The 22,834-nt window shown below is 41.2% G+C and overlaps 1 protein-coding gene across 6 annotated transcripts in view; it reads right to left on the minus strand.

Annotated features, from left to right (window-relative positions):
• Positions 1-22,834, minus strand: part of YLPM1 (YLP motif containing 1) — a 38,816-nt gene that overhangs the window by 14,261 nt on the left and 1,721 nt on the right. For 4 of the 6 annotated variants that reach the window (XM_080396317.1, XM_080396319.1, XM_080396321.1 and 1 more), the window contains exons 2-12: positions 17,800-18,042; positions 16,682-16,876; positions 14,702-15,432; positions 8,502-10,910; positions 5,667-5,772; positions 3,368-3,848; positions 2,103-2,195; positions 1,581-1,755; positions 1,295-1,440; positions 755-942; positions 55-117 (exon numbers count right to left, since the gene is read on the minus strand). In XM_080396317.1, coding sequence (XP_080252443.1) covers positions 55-117; positions 755-942; positions 1,295-1,440; positions 1,581-1,755; positions 2,103-2,195; positions 3,368-3,848; positions 5,667-5,772; positions 8,502-10,910; positions 14,702-15,432; positions 16,682-16,876; positions 17,800-18,042 — 4,830 coding nt within the window. The remainder of the gene's footprint in view (positions 1-54; positions 118-754; positions 943-1,294; positions 1,441-1,580; positions 1,756-2,102; positions 2,196-3,367; positions 3,849-5,666; positions 5,773-8,501; positions 10,911-14,701; positions 15,433-16,681; positions 16,877-17,799; positions 18,043-22,834) is intronic. The other 2 variants (XM_080396320.1, XM_080396318.1) reach the window with 2 other exon arrangements.

Here is a 22,834-nt window from a genome sequence, read left to right on the forward strand (position 1 = left end):
GAGGAAGCACGTAAAGGACAAGCAGCACTACAGACTGAGCGGTTGTTTACATACCCTGATGAGTTTTGCTACATGTGTCTTTCCACTGCCAGGCAACCCTCTCATTATGATTACAATCTGAAACAAAGAGCACGTAAGAAGACATGATACTGTACTACATTTAACAGAACTCCTTTTGCAAAAAATTTCTTCTAGAAAATTATTTGCTCTGGGCTTGCAGATCACCAAGCAAAGCCAGTAGCATACCTTATTGCCAATTTTACAAGCCAGGGCGTGAGGAGTGATAGCAGTTCTACAGAATAAATTACACTAATCATCTCAGCAGCTTATACCGTGTAAGACGTTACAGATCTGGTTCAGGTAAAATTAACTGACTGAAACTTGTCTAAATGTTTTATAGCCTGAATCTTGTTCTTTCTTATTTTATATGGTGCGTTGCCAAATTTCTGATTCTGTGTAAAGCCAAGTCTTTCCTCCGCTACATCAGAAACCCAAATGAAGATCTCAGAAGAGTAAAAAATACATTAACGTTATCCACTAACAGGAATTTTATCATAAGAATCCCAGGAAGTTTACATCTCCTGTAGACTCCTAATAGCTGTGCTACAACACTGTAGGCATTTGCAAAGGAACCAAGAGAATTTCCAGAGCTTCCTCACATATAGGCTTGTTCCCAACATATTCCCCTTGTGAGCATTTTATCTGAATAAAGACCTCACAGAAACCGATCACTGCTTTCAGAATGCATACTCACCCTCTCTGGCCTGCTATCCCGTCCTGGTGGCTTCAAAATATCATCTACATTTTTAGATTCTGGCTTCCTCTCCACTCGTGGAGCAGGTGGTGGCTGACGGGGCATTGAAGGAGCAGAAATAGGAATCCTTTCCTCAGGGTAATTTCTACGATCACCTTCAAATTCCAGTGTTTGGACAGAAGAATTTTCTTAGTTCAGTAAAATAGAAAAATTAAGATGTTCATACCCAGCTGAGCTGATTTAAACAGACCTTCATTATTTTAGGATAAATTCACAGATTTGTCCTCAAAAGAATTCAGATTTCTTATCTTGAACATATTACAATCAAAGACATTTTTTAGCAGATTATAAAACTGTTGTGCTCCTGATCACATCACCAAACAAAACTACATGACACTCCCTAAATAAATTTTCCTGAATTATGTATTCAGAACAAAGAAATACTGTAAATAAATTAATTTTCTCCTGATTAATATTCACCTCTGTGAGTCCATATTTTTCATAATATTCTAGCATGGTTTCAAGACTGAGAAACTGTACCTCCAAACATGGAAGGACCATGATCATATGCTGGACGATCTGTCTTTCGTTCATATGGTGGTCTTTCAAAACCACCCCGCCTGGAGGAGGGATGGTCTTTCTTGTCACGGTAAGACTGAGTCCTTGAAGGTGTAGGAGGAAGAACCCTGCCAAAAGAGTATCTTGCATATTTCTAGAATTTCTGCTATGCATTCCAGAGAGAAATGAACATGTATCTCATAGGCAAAATGGACAGCCTGATACTTAGCACTGCCTGAATTGTATACAGTGTTCCAAAACCACATACCTATCATCTCGGGGATGCCGCTCTTTTTCAAATCTCTCTCGTTCATAGTCCACAGGACCACGGTCTCTGTGTAATTCCCGGTCTCTCTTGAAATCCCGATGATCTGTGTTGGAATTACCTTGACGCTCAAAATAAGGCTCACGATCTCTTTCTCTGTTGTAACGACCAGGGTGCTCTGAAAGGAGAAACCCAAATTACTAAAACTTACTCTGAATTTCTTACTATTTTTGAAGGAAAAGCAATAAAGAAGAGTGCAAGAAAGGTATACAGAATGGACTTAATCAGCCACTGAATCTCTTTCCAGACTGTAAGAGACAACCATAACATACCATCCTACTTAAAGCTACGTTGCTTGCATTACTCGTCTTGAAAATACGAACCATTATTTTTATGGGCCTCTGAAAAGCAATGAAGCAGTTCTAGCTTAAACAAGAGTTACTTAGTTTAAAATACTCTTTTAGTGCCTTACAACTTTTCTTAAGAGCTAACTAACTTTCTGAGAGCTAGCCAAGTGCTCCCTACCTTTTTGAAATGTTTGTCTCTCTGGTAGAGGTTCTGGTCGCAGGGTCACCCTCTCCCCATATGGAATCTGTTCCACTTTACTGGTGGTTATATCTGGTTAAAAATAGTAATAAAAAAATTAAGGTCTTAAGATACCCCTCTTTCATTGCCTTTCCTCTGTCATGAAAAGTAATCAATGGCATTAAAAGTGACTGGAATCATTTACCAGAAATTCTTTTAAAGGATAATGCAAAAAGAGCTATACATAAATACACAACAATACGGTTTTGAAAGTCTGAAGTGGGTTTGTGTGTTTAAGTATGTATATCACTGCCTTAAGAATGGGACTTCTGCCTTCTTACATGAGTTTAGGCAGCACGCATGGTCACAAGATTATAAACATTAAAATGCTCTGAAATTTCAATAAGTGATAGAACTACTGTAATGTCAAGAATATTAACTGAAACGCTCACTTTAGATTCCTAACAGTGACGATTTTTCTAACAGCTTTTACTAAAACATCTACTTGATGAAATTGATAGGGCTTCAATTCATGTTATGGCACCCTAGAGAGAGAAAAAACACTCTTTAAATGGCAATGCACAATTTAAGAACTTCTTTATGACATGATTTCACTCCTGTTAAAAAATGAAGAATGAAGGAAATTAATTCTATTAAAAAACTAGTGTTGAGTTTTAGCTTTGATAAGCTCAACACTAAAAATCAGAGCCCTTGACTGTTTATATGTTAAAAGCTTATCTAGGGCACACACTCTTCAGAACTAGGACTTCTTCTCCCTCCCTGCCTAGAGGGTACCTCACACTCATTAAGCACTATATAAATAATGCAAACATCAGTCAGATTCTGCTTTAAGTTACAAAGTCACACCTAAGAACTGTAACAATCCAAAGTACCTTCTAGCATAGTTATTTCCATACTCAGCTGCAAAGGTATTAAGGGAAAGTATCAATATCAATCTAAATATAGCACATCGATGCCATCACGTCAGTTGGTGTTTATTAGAAGCAGATGTAGCTATACACCAGTCAGTTCACATGAAGTAGCTCATTATCACAGCATTGAAGAAAACATTGAACTCAAGACTGGAGGTTACAGACTCCTTAAAACTGCATGGCTTAGCATTGGATCGCAATGTACACAGCCTACAGGTCAACTCCAGAACATCTAAAGCCTGGCCTGCTTTGTGTGGCACACTCCTTAGAAAGAAGCTAGGAGGACTAGCTAGCCCTCTGTCACAGATCGAACAAATACACTGTAATACCCACCTCGCCCGTGGCCGTAATCCACAGTCTGCTGAATTACAGGTGCTTTAGGAACCGGTGGAATAACTGGAGGAAGGGACACTGGTACGGCTGACGGAACAGGGGTGTGAACAGCAGGTACTTTCACAGGCGAGGAGACAGGTGGAGGCATCATTGACTCCTGTTTACACAACTCGTACTCCATATTTGCTCCTTTATCCTCATTTGTGTCCCACAGTCCGTGGAAAGAATCCTCATCCCAGCGTTCCTGTTCCACAGTAGAAGGTGATGGTTTTAAAGACTGACCATGACTTGGGGTTGTAGTTGGAGTAGAAACTGGAGCATGTGGCCTTGTCATAGGTGTAGCAGGCCTTGTCAGTGGGGCACTTGGTCTTGTCACAGGGGTGGGCTGTCTGAACAACACGGGAGGCTTTATAATAACAGCAGGAGAAGGTTTAATAGCTTGGGCTTCTACTGGTGCCTCTGAAGATAGCTGAGAAGAGACCTAGATGCAGAAAGCACTTTTAATGTAGATCTGTAAACTAACCTTCTCTCATCCTCTGTAAGTCAGTAAGCACAATGGCAATCAGTAATCAAATCATAAGCATTTTCTAGTACCTCCATCAAGGTGCTATAGGTAGGAGGACAGTATTTCAAGAACGGGTGGCCTGAATTAATTCAGCATTTGTTCACTATGTGAAGGCTTAAGTACCATTTATTTTCTCCTTCAAAATAACCTTACCAATTTAAGCTCCAGTAGGCCTATCTCAGTTCAAAAGTGTCTACGGTTTTATGCCCAAAGACTCCTGCTGTCTGCAAAGATTCCTGCTGTCTGTGAGGAGGCTGAAAAAGTCTGAAAGTAGGGCAGCTTGGTGAGGCACAAAAGGACTGATAAGGCCAGCTTCTTTCTGGAAGTCACTGGAAAAATTCCCAGAGAGCAGAAAACCTGGAAATCCCTTAATGAGATCAACATCAGATCAATGTAAGAAATGGGGAGGTCTTGCCTAGTGGAAAACCAGAACAACAAAAAAAACCATCATGGACCAAACATCCCTGTGGAACCCCGCATGCTGCATCACAAGAGTTTTCAGCATCGCAGCAGATGCCAAGTTACAAGCAGCCTTGTTAGTAACATGCAACAAAACTTGAAGAATGGTTGTAGATGCAAAGCTGAACTTCGTAAAAACAGTTCAAAGTCACAGCAGAAACCTGAAGGCAGGAATCCCAAGAAAGACAAGAGTTATTTGAACACCTTTAGGCAGATGGCTGAAGTAGTCTGAGATACAAAATATCAAAGCTGAGTAGAGTCACTTCCTAAAGGGATCCACATACCTGCAGTTCTTGGTAGTATATCTGTTCCATTATTTTACTCTATAGACACTATAAACAAGGTAGAGGTTGGTTACCCAGGCAAAAAACCACAACAACTTGCAGTGCCTCACTCACTGCATAACACGTCTCTGGAGGGAAGGACAAACGAAGCTTGGTCTGGCTAAATGTCAGACCCAGAGTTCATTACGGCTAAATTCATTAGTAGCAGTAACTTTGGGGTTAATATGGGATGAAGAATAAAGACTGTGCATCGATCCAGGTGTCTCCTCCAACAAACATTTAAGAAAATTGTTTGTTCTAGGAAGGGTTTATAAACCTCAGTTAACTGGACTGCAGAAATTTAGCTGGTTTCTGACTGGGTATGAATAATCAAAAAAAAAAAAAAAAAAAAAAAAAAGAGCTGAGAAGAGTCCCCAGAACCAACCAGGAGATTGCAGCAGAGGAATAACTTGCATCACAACAGGAGACGAAGTCACGGAAGAACACAAATGTGAGCTTCCATGCACTTTTATAATGTTCCAGAGGGTAATGAGAATTCCCAGTAAAGACAGCAAACAGAAAGCTAATGCCCACTCTGTGTTGAAATATTTCACTTCCGGATGGACCTGTCCTCAAATTTCTCTAACTTCAAAGAGAAGAGTGCTCTTACAGTAGGAAAACCAGAGCAAGATGTCAGAACCTAGGCAAGGAACAGGAGGGTGTTCTCATAAGCCTTACGCCCCTGTTTTGGAAGAGCTCACCTCTTCTTGCATGTGCTACTGTCCCCAGTGGGTCATGCTCAGAAGACACGGTGGACTGGAGGAGTAGAAAAGGCTTTTGAAAATCTAAAGAAACTAAGAAGTTGCTTTGCCCCGACAGAAGATTGATGAGGTCGTAAGAGCTGCTGGGGAGGCATTCCACAGAGAAGTTTGACCATCACAGCATGGAACTGATTGGACATACACATTAGTAGTAATTACTAACATCATGTTATGAAGTAAGATGAATTTACCTGAAAGGCACCTGGCCTTGTGCTCGTGTTCTGTGATCTCGGAGAGTCCTGCGTGGAAATGTCAGGTTTAAATTCTTTCAGCTTCTGTAGCTGTTCTTTTTGCTCTCTGCACATGAATCACAAGAAAGCATTATCAGTCTGTAGTTTAAATGAAAAATTAAAGAAATCAACATTCACGGTGAAAACTACGTATTACACTAGCATCAGGGGCCAAGAAGAAAGAAGAAAAGGACACACCATGCTTTGCATGGTCAACACTGTGATTCAGAAATCCCCGTTCCATATCCACCTAACCATGGTGGTATTTAGTGTATTAGCTGCATCCTTTTTTGATCAAAAGTTTCCCCGAGAGATGCAGCTATGCTTCTGCGCTTGGCCAGAACCACTCCAATTTGACAGCAAAGAGCAAAGCTGGAATTTTGGCTTCTGCCAACACCTGTTGTAACAGGTAAACAAAAAGCCCATCGGAAATGTGTGCATAAATGCTCTCAGGGATTTGCTCTGGTTTGCACACTAACAGGATCGAGGCCAACAAAATACAACACAGATTCCAATATTTAAAACCAAATGGTGATTTAAACTTTTGTTTCCTTGTTTTATATATCAAAATGTTATTTAATATACAACCAATACATAGTATACGAAGCAGAGACCAAGACCAGGAGTGAATACGACAATCACCGGATGACAAAGTTGTATTCAGTATGATTTCCTTTCCTTCCAGTTTTTGTTAACATTTTTTAATCTAGTTTTTTTTATTGCTAATAACTTTGTTCATATTAATTGTATGCATTAAATCAGTTCCCAAAGACCAACTAAGAATGGGATCCCTCTGTACTAGGCACAACGGAGACCATCCTGACTAGTAATGAATCTGTTCAGCATCCAGCACAAGGGGAACTTGGCTCAGAGAAAGGGATCTCAATTGCTGCATTAGTACAGAGTAAAGTGAACAATTGCTACCATTCACATCTTCTTTACACCTGGCTTAGGAAAAATACACCAGATGACAAATACAGAACAGCATGCAACTCAGAGTATGCTCTTTTATACACAATAAAAGCAAAGCCAGATGAAGGCTTTACTTTTGGAGATGAAAGCAGTTAGGCACCACACTATCGGTATAATAACTCTTTGCTCCAAAATACCCCAAAACATAAGCAGTCTCCTTAAAGTTGTTCCTGCTGTTCAGACTGGAGTCATCTGCTTATCAGAACCTCAGGAGAAGTACCAGTGCAGCTCTTTTTAAAATTACCCTCATATTCAACTAAAATATCAGTTATCAGTATCATGTTTATATTTCCCCTTCTTACTGTCTTAGAAAGAGGTGTATGTGTCTACTTTCTTACATAAAACATTTTAGTTCCTATGTTTCAATATTTCAGCCCTAATAAGGTAGTCACTTTGGTAGTGATTCCCAAACTCTGGTCATTAGCTTAAAGTCTACTGGCTTGCAGCTAGTCACATAAAACAGCAAAACACATGCCTGGCAAGCTGAGGCAGTGGGGAAGTCAGGAAGCTGAAGATTATCTGTTGCTCCAAACTTTTGGCAAATATTGCTTTATAACACAGATTTCACCATTACTAACACCTGTTGAATTAATCCAATTGCAGTGAAAGATTAAATTATTCAGAATAAAAGTTCTCCGGTTTTAAATTGATTTTTTTTTTTGGCATTTTGGCATGCAACTAAGGCCTTCCATATGGGACAGATGCTTAGCAATCTTATGAGTCTTAAAAACAACAGTTTAAAGGAAAGTGCAAAACATCTCTGTATCTTTCAGCATGGTTTGATGTAAATGGAATAATGATAACCAAACATTCATTTTAATTGCCCATTATTTTAGCAGATCTTGTTTGTGAAACTAAACCCCTGTCTTTACTAGGCACTAAGCCTTAGCGCTCTCTCACTAACTCATGAATAGGATGAACCGCGTGAACTCCTGTCTCTAAGATTCTTCCTCTTTTCTCTACAATCTCCTCAAAGATCCCATTCACTGGAAATAGTCAAAAGAAACTAATCTTCCAGTGTTCTTTTTTTTTTTTTTTTTTTTTTTAAATATACTTAATGCACCTAAACCCATGCACCACATCACAAAGATAGCATTTGGATAGATGACATGTACTCCATTCATTCTAATATTACTAAATTTACCGAGTCCTAGGATGTTTGTGATGTTTAAGAGGATATTCCATTATTTAGTTTGAAATAAACACCTATTAAAGCCTTAGGGAGTCTAGTAGCTGCTTTCTAAAATGTGGTCTTGGTGACTTTTGCATTCATATCTTCCTGATTGTTACCCCTGCTGTTATGCTGATCCTCCGAACTGAGATCAACTGAACTTGACAAAATTATTCACTGACTATGCTGGGTTTCAAATGAGGGAGCATAGTAAAAAGAAAAAACCCTCATATGCTTTAATTAAAAAGTAAGCAGTATCAAAAAATTAAATAGGTCCTATTGTGTGAATTAAGAACCACACTAATGTAAATCTTGACAGGTAACTATTAAAAAAGCAATTATCAACGAGCTCACTTGAGGATAACAGTAAGACTGGTCAGGTGATGTGGACAGGCGTCTTCCTGGAAAGTAACAAACAGGGAAACTCCATACTCAGGGCAAAAGGAACAACCACCTATTTAAGAAAAAAGTCCATCCACAAAAGCTGTGATGGAGGTACTCCAAATAACTTCTTCCACCTGAGTTCCTACTATCATGCTGTGGTGAAAAGAAATTAAGCCATTACTGCGTAAATCAAGGAACGAATTAGGAAAGGAGCACCATTCTCCACAGAATGGGATTCCCACCTACAGTGACAGAAGCAGGCAACTCACCTAAGCATTTTGAGCTCCTGGGCAGCCTTCAGAATTATCTCATGCTGTCTTTGGCTAAGGACCATCACTCCTCCCAAGGACTGGTCTGAGTCCAGGTTTGAATCTGCTCCCAGCATATCAGAGGAATGTGAAGGTGGAGGAAGGGATGAATCTGAATGATCATCCAAAGACCGCATTCTGTCTCCATCATCTGGGTACCACCTATCTGACAACCGTTCCCTCTCCCAGTCAGTCCTTTCAGGAAGGTAGTCTTGCTTCTCCCGCCATGTGTCGTATCTTTCTGGATATTCTCGAATCCTCAGCTCCCCCCTGTCTCGGAGGTCTCTGTCATAATGATCTCTGTTCCGATCCTCCCTCCACCTATCTTCACGGTATCTGTCCAGAGGTGGAAGAGGTGGTAATGGTGGTAGAGGGGGAATATCCAGGTCACGATTCCCCATTTCTCTGTCATCCATAGGTCTCATGTCCCAGTCTCTATCCCACTCTCGGTCTATATCTTGATCATACATATCTGAGGATCTTCCAGTCCTATCTAGATCCCTCTCTAGTTCCCTCTCTCTTGGCCTTTTCCAGTCATCCCACCAAGAATCTCGTCTGTCACGATCAGATGATAAAGGAGGTAGTGGTGGTAGGGGAGATAATGGAGGCAATGAGTGGTGGGATTGCAACCTGTCATCTCTGTCATATGTATCTACAGAATCATCCTGATAATCAGAGTTGTGATCTCTCCAGTATCGTTCTCTTTCCCAGTCATCCAATCGTTCATGCTCCAAAGAAGGGTCATCTTGACTATCTAAAGGAAATTCCTCCTGCATTCTATCATCTTCATGACCCCAAGAACCTCTGAGCGTCTCATCTCGATGGTATGGAGGCAATTTGTCAGGGTCATCTCCTAGGTGAATGGGTTTATCTATGTTGCTTGTGTCCGATCTTCCCGCTTCCCTCTCACAGCTCCTGATGGGACCCCTCTCCCGGTTACCTGCCTGCCTGACCGGGCCCCTCTCCCGGCTACCTGCCTGCCTGACAGGGACCCTCTCCCGGCTACCTGCCCGCCTGACAGGGACCCTCTCCCGGCTACCCGCCCGCCGCATGGGCTCTCTCTCCCGGCTACCCGCCCGCCGCATGGGCTCTCTCTCCCGGCTGCCTGCCCGCCTGACGAGGCCTCTCTCTCGGCTGCCTGCCCGTCCCCTGTCCCGGCTGCCTGTCCGTGCAGCTAGCTCTCTGTCTCGGCTACAGAACACCCTCTCATGGCTATCTGACCGTCCACCCAGTCCCCTCTCTCGGCTGCCAGACCGCCCGTCTGGCATCCTCTCCCTGCTGCCTGACCGCCTATCTGGCATCCTCTCCCTGCTGCCTGCTCTCCTGAACATCCCTCTGCCACGGATGGATGCCTGCCTAGCCTGCCCTCTGCCTCTGTACACGTATCCTCTGCCACGGCCATCATCCATCCTGCCCATCCCCCGGCCATGGCCATCGTCCATCCTGCCCATTCCCCAACCACCATCCATCCTGCCCATTCCCCGGCCACCATCCATCCTGCCCATCCCCCGGCCACCATCCATCCTGCCCATCCCCCGGCCACGGCCCATTCCCCAGCCACGGCCCTCCCCCTGCCCTCTGCCACGGCCATCATCCAGCCTGCCCTGGCCCCTTCCCCTGCTTACTGGTCCCTTGCCTCTATCTTCATGTATAAAGGGCCCTTTCCCTCTGCCTTCTGGGCCGGGCAGACCCTGCGTGCTATCTGAAGCAATCAACTGGTCATCTGGTGAATCCAAATCCTGATTTCCTGTAACGGGGGTTACCGCACCGCCTGTTCTTGCAATACCTGATTGCAAAGCTACAGGGTTACTAGAAAGGGTTGCGGATTTCTGGCTCTGAATAGGTGAAGTAGGTGCTTTGGACTCTTCTACTTGCTGGTTAGGATCGTGAGAACTCCACGTCCACTTTTTGGGCGGGTCTGAAATAGTTTCTTTAACTTCGGGTTTGGATGGCTCCTGTTGAGTGCTTGTCAGGTCCTCACTTGGCTCAACGGAACCTGCACTCTGTGCATCTGGAGTAGACTGTGTTCTGCTTACGGACTGCTGGTTGCCAGCTACATCTGTAAAAGGTTCTTTGTTTTCTGACTGTGAGTCTGCCTGTGACTGCTGCTGCTGTCCCAAATGAGGCCTGGGCCCCATCCACCGTGGGCCGCTAGGTCGGGAACCATGTCCGTGTGATGCATTTGTTGAAGTATAAAACTGTGCTGCTGGTCCTCGTGGGATAGTCCCCCACCTACTTGAAGACTGTCCATCTGTATTCTGGCGGTCAAAACGCGACCGGTATCCTTCTGAGCGCTGGGAGTCAAAACGAGGCCCTCTCTGTCTGGAGCCTTCAAATTTGTCATATCCTCTTCCTCGAGGTCGATCAAACCTATAGATGACATAATGGCCATTTTAGTCACATGAACACATCAAATTCAAATCCTCTAAAAGACAGTTTCACCCCTCCAAAAGTAACTTCTAACTGATGAATCCTAGCGTGCCTTCAGATCAGTCCCTAATGAACCAGTGCAGGAGCACAGAGACACGGTCTCCAATTCAATATCGTCCACTGAAGACCCATTTAAGCCATTTGCAGATGATGTAACCCTAAAAGGAAATTTGGTTTAAATACCTCAGGACTGAAACCTGACTGACAAAGAAAGCCAGCAAACTCATTTGAAAAAAAGTTTCAACTTTTAACAGAAGTTTTGTTGCCGTCAACAACTCAAACTTTTGTTTTGACAGTATGCAACAAGCCTACTTAACTATGGTGATGAATGCCTTCTAAACAAATCTGTAAATATGGATCCTTTCAGAAAGCACAGACTGTGATAACTGGTCAGTTCCATGCAAGAACATATGCCTAAAACAAATATATTTTCATTACATCACTTCTAAAATTTCTTTTGAGAGCACCTGCAACTGTTGTTTGAATATGAGGACACAGGTCAGGCAAACTAATGAAGAATAATTACTGTGATCATATTTAACAAGGCCAATCTAGTAAAAAAATTCAATCTTTAAGCATATGCTCAAATACTGACTCACATAATAGACTCGAACAAATCAAAATCATTTTACACAAAATAGAGAACTCATGTCCTAAGTCAGGTTGCTTGGACGTTTGGGATTCATGGTTGTGTCTCACTGGATGGTGCCAGAAAGACTAAAGTGTGGCTGAAGCTGAACTTGGCAAGGGACACAAAGATCCTGCAAGGTCCTGCACCAGAGCTGGGGCAGCCCCTGGTATCAATACAGGCTGGGGGATGAAGGGATTGAGAAGAGCCCTGTGGAGGAGGACTTGGGGGTGCAGGTAGACAGAAAGCTCAACATGAGCTGGCAACGTGTGCTTGCAGCCCAGAAAGCCAACCGTATCCTAGGCTGCATGAAAAGCAGTGTGGCCAGCAGGTCGACGGGGGTGACTACCCCTCTACTCCACTCTGGTGAGATCCCCCTGTACAGTACCGTGCCCAGCTCTGGAGTCCTCAGCACAAGACAGACATGGGCCTGTTGGAGCAGGTCCAGAGGAGGCCACAAAAACGGTCTGAGGGATGGAACACCTGTCCCATGAGGACAGGATGAGAGTTACAGTTGTTCAGCCTAGAGAGGAGGCGGCTCTGGAGAGACCTTATTGCAGCCTTCCAATACTTATGGAAGTATGGATATAAAGGGGGCTTATGAGAAAGAGAGGGACAGACTTTTTAGTAAGGCCTGTTGCGCTGGAACATAAAAGAGGGTTAGTTTTAGACTAGATATAAGGAAGAAATTTTTTACCATGAGGGTGCTGAAACACTGGAACTGGTTGCCCAGAGAGGAGGCAGATGCCCCATCCCTGGAAACATTCAAGGTCAGGCTGGACGGGGCTCTGAGCAACCTGATCTCATTGAAGATGTCCCTGCTCATGGCAGAGGGGTTGCGACTAGATGACCTTTAAAGCTCTCTTACAACTCAAACTATTCTATAATTCTATGGATATTAATTCATTACTGCCTAGTTACCAACAGCAGTTGACTTGTAGAATTTACTGTTTCAGTAAGCAATCTGGCAAATAATTTATACAACCTCAAACAGCTTTAATAGCCCTGGTAAATTAACACAGTTAACTCTTTTTCTGGGGTAGAGGGAGGTCAAGATGAACAGGAAGAGAAAAAAGAAGAAATTAAAAGCATAGTGGCAAGATAAATTAGATTCGAAGGATCAACTTTTACAGGGAAGCTGCAGGTAAAAGGTTGGATACTGTAAGACACACTTATCCCCAAAATTCTGAAAACTAGTTCAAGACAGTTCTTTAGAGTTTCTTGAGAAAATTGCTGAAAATAGGGGAAAGGTGTGTGTCTTTTCATATTTCTAGTCATTACCTGGGACATTTTAGCTGGGATGGCAGCAGGTAACCACAAAAAATTTAATTTATCTCAAGTTCAGTTAAAAATTTATTGGGACTCTCTTTTCTACTAACTATATTAAGAAGAGACAGTAAACAGATTTTTGGGAAAGCTTTGATAAAACACTAGAATGGTCATGCAATCACAATATAGGAATGCACAAAGGTTACAGTGTTAATTAAATACTGTAAGTATGCTCAAAACCAGAGCTCCTGTGTGCACATTGTAGAGGTTTTTTGATTATTCATAGCCAATCATCACACATCACTGAGCTCTAAACCAGTACACATAAAAGACATGCACTAGCAAATCATGAAAGCAGTCTGTTCAGAACAGTACATCCAACAAATCCCCAGCACCAGAAACAACACTTTTTTTTTAAAAAAAAAAAAGAGGTAGAAAATTATTCAAACTTACCAAAAAATAATCGACATTGCTAGCAATTAATGAATTATTATTCATGAACAATAACTTTGGAAGCAAAGAGAAGGGAAATAAATACCAAGATACGATTGTAAAGTCTAGCAGGGTATGCAAGGATAGAAACAATTGAACAGAACACCACTGTTCTTTGATTCACTAGGCATCACATCAACCCATCTTGAACTAATGACTGGACAGAACAGATGTGGTTTTGCAACCTGATATCACGACAAGTATGAAAGAAAAACATTCCAAAACCAAGGTGTTGGATTAAACAGTGTGGCAGGTATAAAACCGCATAAGAGTCACAGAACACTGGCTTTTAGAGTAGCTTTACATTAAGACAGCAGGCCATCCACCTGATAAAAATGAAGATATAAATTAGAAAAAAATCCCATATCTTACCAAAACTTAAAGGTACCAACCTTCAAAACAAAGACCATCATGATGTAATGCAAAAGAAAAAGTGGCAAAGAATCCCAATGCTAGGATCCTAAGGCTCAAATCTTCAATTCTTTCCTTCTCGCTTGTTTATAACTGTTTCAATGCTGAGTAATGCCACATGTAGAAAACCACTGATTTGTACTTACGACAAGCGCTACCTCTCTTATCAAACAGCCACTTTGAAAAATGCATTGAGTAGGACAAGTGTACAGCTCAGAACTCTCTCACACTAGAAGTTCAAGTACTGAACAGTTTTGAACCTTCATTTCTTTCTGCAGTAAATGTTGGATTACAGAGTACTTTTTGTCATTTCTAAAAAATAAATAGCATCTAAATTGCCAGTAAGCAGCTACGTTAGTACATTCATACATCTGAATACTTTCCTGAATGCCTTCCAGAATGCCCACATTAAAGTGCTACCATACATAGCAACACCTTAAAAAACAACCTTTCAACATTTTTGCTTTAAATTTTCCTAAACTGTGTTCCAAGTACCACAGAGAAAATGCTGGGAATTTAGATCACTTCTCATATAGGATCACTCTTTCAAGTGCGAGTTATCTTCAAACTAAGGACAGCAAAGACATATCAAATATTCACAAGAGCTTTCCTATTTTCACATAAAGGGATATTATGTCTCTGGGAATGAAAATGGTGTGGTGTGCCCAAGCATTTTACTGGGGCGGGGTGGGTGGGGGGGAAGCATTCTACTCTTGATAATGCTCAGGTGAAAGGCACCTATCTATCCTTGCTTTAATAAGATAAATACAGAGCATGGTGTACATACATTAAAACCAAAACCTTCACCAAAGACAAAACACTTCAAGTGACCTCAGAAAGATTTAAGAGTAAGATATAGGTTTCATTTCTTAACATACCACTGAACGTCTTGTAGCCTGGAACATGTAGAAATTAACAAAACCATCCTTACCTAGGGCCTCTGGGGCCTTCAAAACGAGCTGATCTGGGAGGATCTGGAAGCAATCCACCCGACCTCACTGGCTTATCCTGCATGGTAGGTGCATGTGTTGAAGACACTGCAGAAGTGCCTTTCAGATCCCCACATCCTTGCTCAGATGAAATATTCTGTTTACCAAGATGAACTTGAGACTTTCCATGGTCTGAAGAGCCAAAGGATGAACCTACTTGAGAATGGTAAGATGAATAGACAGTTGAACTTGCTATTTTTGATGCATAGGTACCAGGGGTTGGAAGCAGAGCTGGCCTTGGTGTTTCAGTAGATTGACTGCTTTGAGAACTGGATCCTGAAGGGGCAGAGGAGTTGGGTAACTGAGAAGAGAGAGGTGGGGGCACCAACGGAGGTGTAGTTGAAGGTAAAGTTGGAGGCATAATAGGAATGCCACCTTGAGTGGTTTGAGAATATGGAACAAATGGAGGTGGCAGCGAAACATTTGCAGGATATTGGTTCTTCAGATTTTGGAGTGAGCTCACTTTCTCCTGCAGGTGGGACTGAGTCACCTTCATCTGTTCATCCCATGCTTTCCACTGTTTCTCATACTCTTGAAGCTGGTCTTTGTGAGGGTAGGTTTGAAGCTGATGCTGCCACTGTTGGTTCATTGATCGCTCCCAATCTTTATGAAGCTGCTGGAACTGTTTTTGCTGTGCCTCATAATGTCGCAGCTGCATGTCCACTGACATTGTCTGTAATAACAATAATACAAGAATTGCTTCAAAATACCATCTTAGTTATTTTCAGAGCCACATATTTCAGTATCACTTGTGCTATCACAATTTCTGACTTGGGCAGAAGCTTGAGGAAGAGCTGCACTGAAACAAAAGCGAACGCCAGCTGTGATGTCTAAACTCATTGTGACAATTTACACATTTTTATGACCAGAGGACTTCTATGTGTAAAAGGCTTTTTTTTTTTCCAGACAGATCAGCTGAAGAAAGCTATAATCAAAGGGCTCCAAGCTGAATTATTACTGGACAATAACAATGGCTAAAGCCCAAATCATTCTTCACACTTTCAATATATACAGTACACGGCTATTTCTCAAGGTTTCAGTTTCTGCTATTAACCTGCTCAGAGCTGCTTCACTGTCAGCAATTATTCTTCTCTGAGCCTTTGCCAGATCATCTTATTAGCACAATGAAGCTTCTTTCAAGGAGGTACTCCCTTTCATTATAGGTAGATACAGGTCTTAATATCCATGGCTTGATCTTGTCTGAGATTTTTAGGATTCAAGGGAATTCTAAGACTTTTTTTTAAAAACAAGCAGACAGCCCAAGCTACAAAGAAATCCTTAATGTACAAACTCCCCCACTCCAGAAAAAGCTGACTCCATTCTCTAATAAAGAAATCAACTTCTACTTAAAAGCTTAAAGGTTGCAACACTGATACAACTATCTGAACTTGTTATTAAGACTCTTTATTTTATTTCACTGATTATCTGAGTCAAAAATAATACAAGACAGTGATTTTTTAAATTACTTTAACTGCATTTTTTGGGCATCTGTTTACTTATCATTGTACATATTTATTTTTGTACTACACAGTGTTATAAAGAAAAGCAGCCACCAAATTACTCCATGGAATCATCTGTTTATCTGACCTTTCTTCTGAACCGTTTCACCAGCAGTAAAACATTCAAAGCTGAGTAAATTAAATATTGTGTTCAGCTTTGCTCCTGTAACACCCAGGTACGTCTGAAAAATCTTACAAGTGTAAAATCGTGTATTTCTCATCCTACTGAAGCTTCATTGCCATCTGTCAATTCTTTTTTCATTCTGAAGTTGAATGACAGTAGGAAAAGGGGATATAGACTTCTACCCAAGCAGAAAAAGTAGCTAGACAAACGAGACAACCACGAGAAATTATTCAACTACTTGTTTTTCAGTAGATCACGAGTGTTAGGTCACCCAGGAAGTATATTCCTTAGTGTTTCACCTGTAAATGTGGAGGCTGTTGCATAATCTGTTGATACTGCTGTACTATCTGCTGCAGCTGGGCATGTTTCTGCATTATTCTCTGATACTGAAATCCAACCCGGTGATGGGGATGCTGCTGCCACTGAGCTGCTGCTGCTTGCAGTTGCTGTAATCTCAAATCTTCCTCAGGGTCATCAGGAGGTTCAATATTGAGCTAGAGAAAAAGGCAAATACTATAAATAAAAGAAAGCTCCTTCTGTCAAAAGAGAAACACGCTTGGCCACTACCCGCTTCACCAGAACTTTCTCAGTGTTCGTTATTTTATCACTCCGTATTTCAGTGTTCTGGCCACCCACAGCTTCTGGAAGGCTGATGTTTATTTCGTTTATTCTGAATGTGAATAGTCTAATCTAAAGGTTAGGTTGATAGCAATTAGGGTATTCATACATACAGAAACTACCTACAGGAAAGAGATTAATACAAATCTGTCATCTGGTGCTCACAGCATAATGAGACAACATTGCTTTTTTGTGATGAGGTAAAGTAACTCTGCATTATTTTTGCCACTTGGTAGGAACCCACACACCTTAGGTTAACGTGGAGCACATGCTGCAGGTCAATTTACTACCCTACAGCAATCTGTTCAAACTTTGATTATGATCTCCATCCATTATATACTGTAATTAAGCATGCTGACAAAAATACTGCATGAAGAGTTCTTGGCTTTCAGACAAACTGTAACACAGAGAGAAGGGGAGCCCGAACTGACAAACTGCCAGAGAGGAATTAAGGAACAGTGTCTTAAAGATAGTATTCCCTACCTACTGAGTACTCGATTTTGCACTTAGGTACCACAAAGTGTATCTCACAGATAAAGATGACAATGTTGGGGAAGTTGTAAGCGAGTCAAGCTTGGACTTACTTGGTGCATGTGTGGGTGACTATATAAGTCTATATACAAGGAGTGTATTTTTATTTTTTTTAATTGGTGCAGCCTTAGCAAATGTTCTTTTAAGATTGCTTTGCCATATTTTGTTATTGTTACATAGTATACATGACAATTTGATGGCATTATTTTCCTGTTTCTTTGTCCCATCTAGCACAACAAATGGAGTGGCATGACTTTACAGAGCCTACCTGGGTTTCAGTGGATGTAAGAGAAGACTCATCGTCTTTGGAAGCTGGAGGCAGGGATTCATTAAGCGGAGGAGGTTCAGACTGTTGAGTTGAAGCACTCATTTTCCCTTCTTCAGACTTTGCTCTCTGCTCAGATGAATTCTTCACTACTGGACCTTTCATTTGCTGCTGTCCCTGAGCGTGGGCTTTTGCTCTTTGCTGCAGGCTAAGCAGGTGCTGCTGGTACCAGTATTGCTGCTGTTCCTACAATAGACAGAAATTTTCTAAGACAAGTTTCATGGGAAAAACCATGAAAATCAATTCATGATAGTCACTAGAATTATACTCTAAAGAAGTATTAAAATCTGAGGGAAAACTCCCTTCATCATCGACAGTATTACAATGGATGTCAGAAGAACAAACCAAAATTCAGAAACCACTACATAAGGCACAGCACCTACAGCAGAATTTATTTCCTATCTCAAAAAGCTTACAGCTAAAGAGAACAATAATGAAAAGCAGAAAGATGGCCAACAATAAACCAAATTACTACAGATATGGGATAAGTACCATACTTTTAGTGCTTTTTATTCCTAACAACTATAGGTACTTACTATAAGACTAACTTAGGTAAAATGAAGGGAAAATGTAGGATAAATATGAGTAAGGGAGCAGTAAAGAGAAAAAGGAGGAAATGTACAAGAAAGAATGAAACAGAGAATGCACATCAAGTAGAGCAAAAATGACAGCTGAGAAATTGTGGTGGGGACATTTCAATGAAGCCTGTGACAGAGAAAAGCACGATCAGAACCCAGCATACAGCAAAGATTATTTATTGTCTGAATTCTCGTTAATTCTTATTCATTGAACAGCTGAAGAGGTAAGTAGAGATGGTTGCACCCCAAAAAAATTTTCACTTAAGAAGTGACCAAGCTTTCAATTTTAAATATTTCAGGCTAGAATTAGAGTACTCCAGGCAGATGACAGTAGATTCAAAGCACTGTAAGCTGCTACCAGCATAAAGAACAAAACACTGAAGGTATGTATCTCAGCACCTAAGAAGTGGTACATCTTAACAAGACCTGAACAGGAACCGACAGTTCTGTATCTCTCCCAATGCAAGAAATACCAGGCATCAAACCAGACTAGCAGGACACAGATTTAAAACACGTGGGCGGCAGCTGTTCACCTGACATGGCCTTGTGCTACCAAAGTCCCTGTCAGAGACCACTGCAAGGGCTACAATTTTGTGGATCCAAGACACAGCTCCATAAGCTCATCGAAGAGAAGTCTACAGATTTTAAAAATAAATGGCACCAACTGCAGCTAAGGCAGCTCCTATATTTTAGGGAACTACCACTACACACTTGATTTTTAAGTTCTTCTCTTAGCATCTGCTTTTATTCACTGTCAAAGACAATGATAAAATACCATACTTTTGGTCTGACCTAGTGCAACCATTCTCATGCTCTCATGTCAGCCCCACGACCTCTGAGAATGTGACTGCTTTTTCTTTCATATATTCTGTTCTTCCCTCTCATCCAGGCATGCACAATTAAGAAAAGACACCTAGATAAAGCCCACTCAGAAACAGAAGAATCGAAAAGATGCAGGTATTTAAAAATACAAGTGTGACAATAACAAAGCGGTAGGTACTGTCCGATGAGATTTCTCAGAACTGAACCATTCTGCCTATCTTAAAACAGGTTTAAAAGAAGCGCATGCTTCCTCCAAAAGCCTACTTTACTCTCAAATAAGGAATGATGTTTTCTACTGGTAGTAATCTAGCAGGCGCAATTAAACACAGAGCTGTATTTTTAAAAAAGTACTTCTGTAGAACTGTAACTTGGAGATGAGGTCAATGGAAGGAGAGGCTATGCTTCTTGGACTTTATGTTGATCCTGCAGCAATTCCTGCCAAGAATCTTTTTAACAAGAATATGACTCAGAAGAGCTGCCATGGCTCTGGGTGGAAGATACACATCCACACTCCAGAATTCACACTCAGAAGCCTTCAACAACATGCTGTAGTAAGTGCAACTTTCAACACCAGGGAGGAGTATACATCCCCAGCTATACAGAAGCTGATTCAATTATCCCTCTCAAAAGGTGGATTTACCATGACAGTGTTGGATGCTGTGCTTGTTGAGCACCCGTTCTACTGCCAAAAAATCGTTGTCTCCGCAGATCCTTGGTTTTTTCTCTTCGTTCTACCAACTGGACAAAGGGCCAAAACCCGTAATATGACCAGGGGTTCACACAAAGAGCTGTGACAACATCCTGTCACCTACTGTTTGTAGCAGATGAAGTCAGTGACACATGTATTGCAGATTCTATCTGAGAAGCACAAGAAAAGTGGAAAGGAAGATTTCTACAGCTTAGTCTGAGCAAAACAGAAGTGCTAGTGTAGAAAATCCCTGATGGTGAAAAGCTCAGTTATTTGAGCGCTCATCTTCTCACGATGACTGTCTTTTTCAAGTCCAGTTGCAATCCTTAAACCCAAGTAGCACAGCAGCATCAACACTTGCATTTTTCCATCTTTGGCTGTCCAAGAAACTACACCTGCTGCATTCTACAGGGAACACTGAAACCAAAACTATCAGCTCCTGACCGCAGGACATACCACTAAAAATATTAACGCAGAGCCTGTGCCAAAAGACTACTTTGAAATTAATTTAGGTGACCCTAGACCATAACATAATGCCTATTTTGGGGAACACTTGGTCCTTTTCTGGTAAAGACGGCAAAAGAATGGCTTAGCACCCTTTATAAAACAAAGGGGGGATTTCAAAGAGTGCAGCAGACTCCTGAGAGGTAACGTGGTAAAGCTAAGGTAGTTTCAACAGATGTAGATAAATGCATATTTATGGGTACAGTGGCACCCACACATACTTGTTTACTACTGCAAATAAACAGCAGCATTCAGCACCCGAATATTAGATGGAGCATACCACAGGTTTTTTATCAGGACTTGACAAAAGATGCAACTGATTGTAGAGAAACACAAGAATCCAGCAAATTAATTCAACTGCACACCCATGTAAGAAACCATGCTAAACTCACAATATTGTCAAGGCAAAGAGTGGTATCTTATTTTTAGACAGGAAAGAGAAATAATAAAACACTAACTCATGGGAAATTGCATAATATTGTCTATGTTAAGAGAAAAACACTGATCTGGCTGCAGCCACTGTTACTGTGGGATGAGAATAGAAAGAATCGTTTTCTATTACCAGTTTAAACAAAGGCTTAATAGGATCTTATACATGGCAACTTATAGTATTTCCCTACTTGGATTTTAAGACCATTAGCAAGAAAGCATCACTATGCTTTGCTTTCCTACTCCTGTTGCTTAAGGACTTGTTGCTCCAAATCCTGTCTTACTTTACAGCCCAAGACAGCCAAAATTGTATCAATCTGTTATACGATTTTATGATCAGCAAAAGTACCATACTCCTTTTGCATTAAGACTGAATTGTGCATGACAGTAATCCAATTAGTCAGGATAGAAGTTGTTTGTATAAACACTCATGCACCAGACAACATAAACTTCAGCAGTATTCTGCTGCTTCTATGTGCACACCACAATAATGCATTACTTGTGACTTCTGGAAAGGAGAGAGTGGTTAGAACAATTAAATAACATTAATGAAATTGCAGGCTACGTCAGGGGGGAGGAATTACAGTTTACTGTTCAGCCTTAAGTTCAGTAATTTAAGAAGTCAGCAAGTGGCCTCAATACCAAATTAACATCACTTTCTACACCTGATTTTTCAAGGTTTTGTCATTAAAAAATTTAATGAGTCTCATTATCATCTAAAACTCCTCAATTCTTGAACTCTGATTTAGTGCTTAACTACATGTGCACAGAGTTTACGTCAAGCTGACCCCCAGAGTCATCAAGAACAACTAATGACTGGGCTTCTAATCAAGCGAGTCAGCTTTGGGAGAAACAAAGAACATGCTATCTTCCTGATGTAAGCCATGCACATCACTTAGACCACCTTATTTATGTTAAACTCTGAGCTCTTATGGTCTTTAGCCTTGCCCTAGAAGCGAATTAGCCTCATTATAATACTAAAAGTCACACTCCTAAGGGAAAGACCTAGGCTCCCTAAAAGACCCTTCCTCAGCGAGCATACCTAGTAGTAAGTTAGGTAATGGATATGCCAATGTGTAGTCAATCCTCTAGATGGACCTGCCTTCTTGGCAGGGCAAGTGTGATAAGATTTTGTATATAACGCCTGTAACTTTGTACAGCAGTATGCTAGCTTGGTTTGTTAGCATCCAGACCTGCGCATCTGTAATAAAACAGTATCTCGTCTCAATGTGTAAGATCGGTTTGTTGCACACCGGTCATTTTAGAGACAACACCATTGGTATCACTGTAAAAGATCACCTAGTTCTGTCCAAAACCTTCGTAAAATTAAATTCATGAACTGAAAGCACCCCTTTGCTAGGCAGTGATTAATTATATAGTGCAAACTTAACTATTATATATTCCCAAACATACTCAGGTATTGGTATGGAATTTTAATGGACACAGTTAAAAAGGCGTCACAACAATTAACAAATTTAAAGTGTCAGTGACTTCAGGATATCTGCAAACTTTGCTTCAAATCAAAATCCTAAGATCAATTTGCCAAACCCAAAAGTTGTCTTTTAAAACTTTAATAATCTCCATGCAAAGTGTGCACTTCAGCTTTGTTCCAGCAGCCGGATCTCTACAACCTGACCCTAAAACCATGCAAAAGCTTCAGTCAATCTGCCTGACCTGCATACATAGCTGAGGACCTCGCCACATGTGTCTCCTTGTGCATGCTTAACCTCAAGCAAGTGGCCTGTCCCTAACTCAATGCACATGAACAGTAATGTCAAGCTCAATGGAGCTGCCCACCTTTAAGAAGTGAAGCATGCCGACATTTTGCAGGCATTTTGGCCCTTGTGTACACAGAAAGCACACAGCATGAACAATATTTTTAACCTCAAAAGCATTTCAGAACATTTTCCTGCAACGCCCCATACAATTTTAGACCAGAAGATCAAGCACGTGTAGC

Source organism: Falco punctatus (assembly GCF_963210335.1).
Source record: "Falco punctatus genome assembly, chromosome: 7".
Lineage (NCBI taxonomy): Eukaryota > Metazoa > Chordata > Aves > Falconiformes > Falconidae > Falco > Falco punctatus.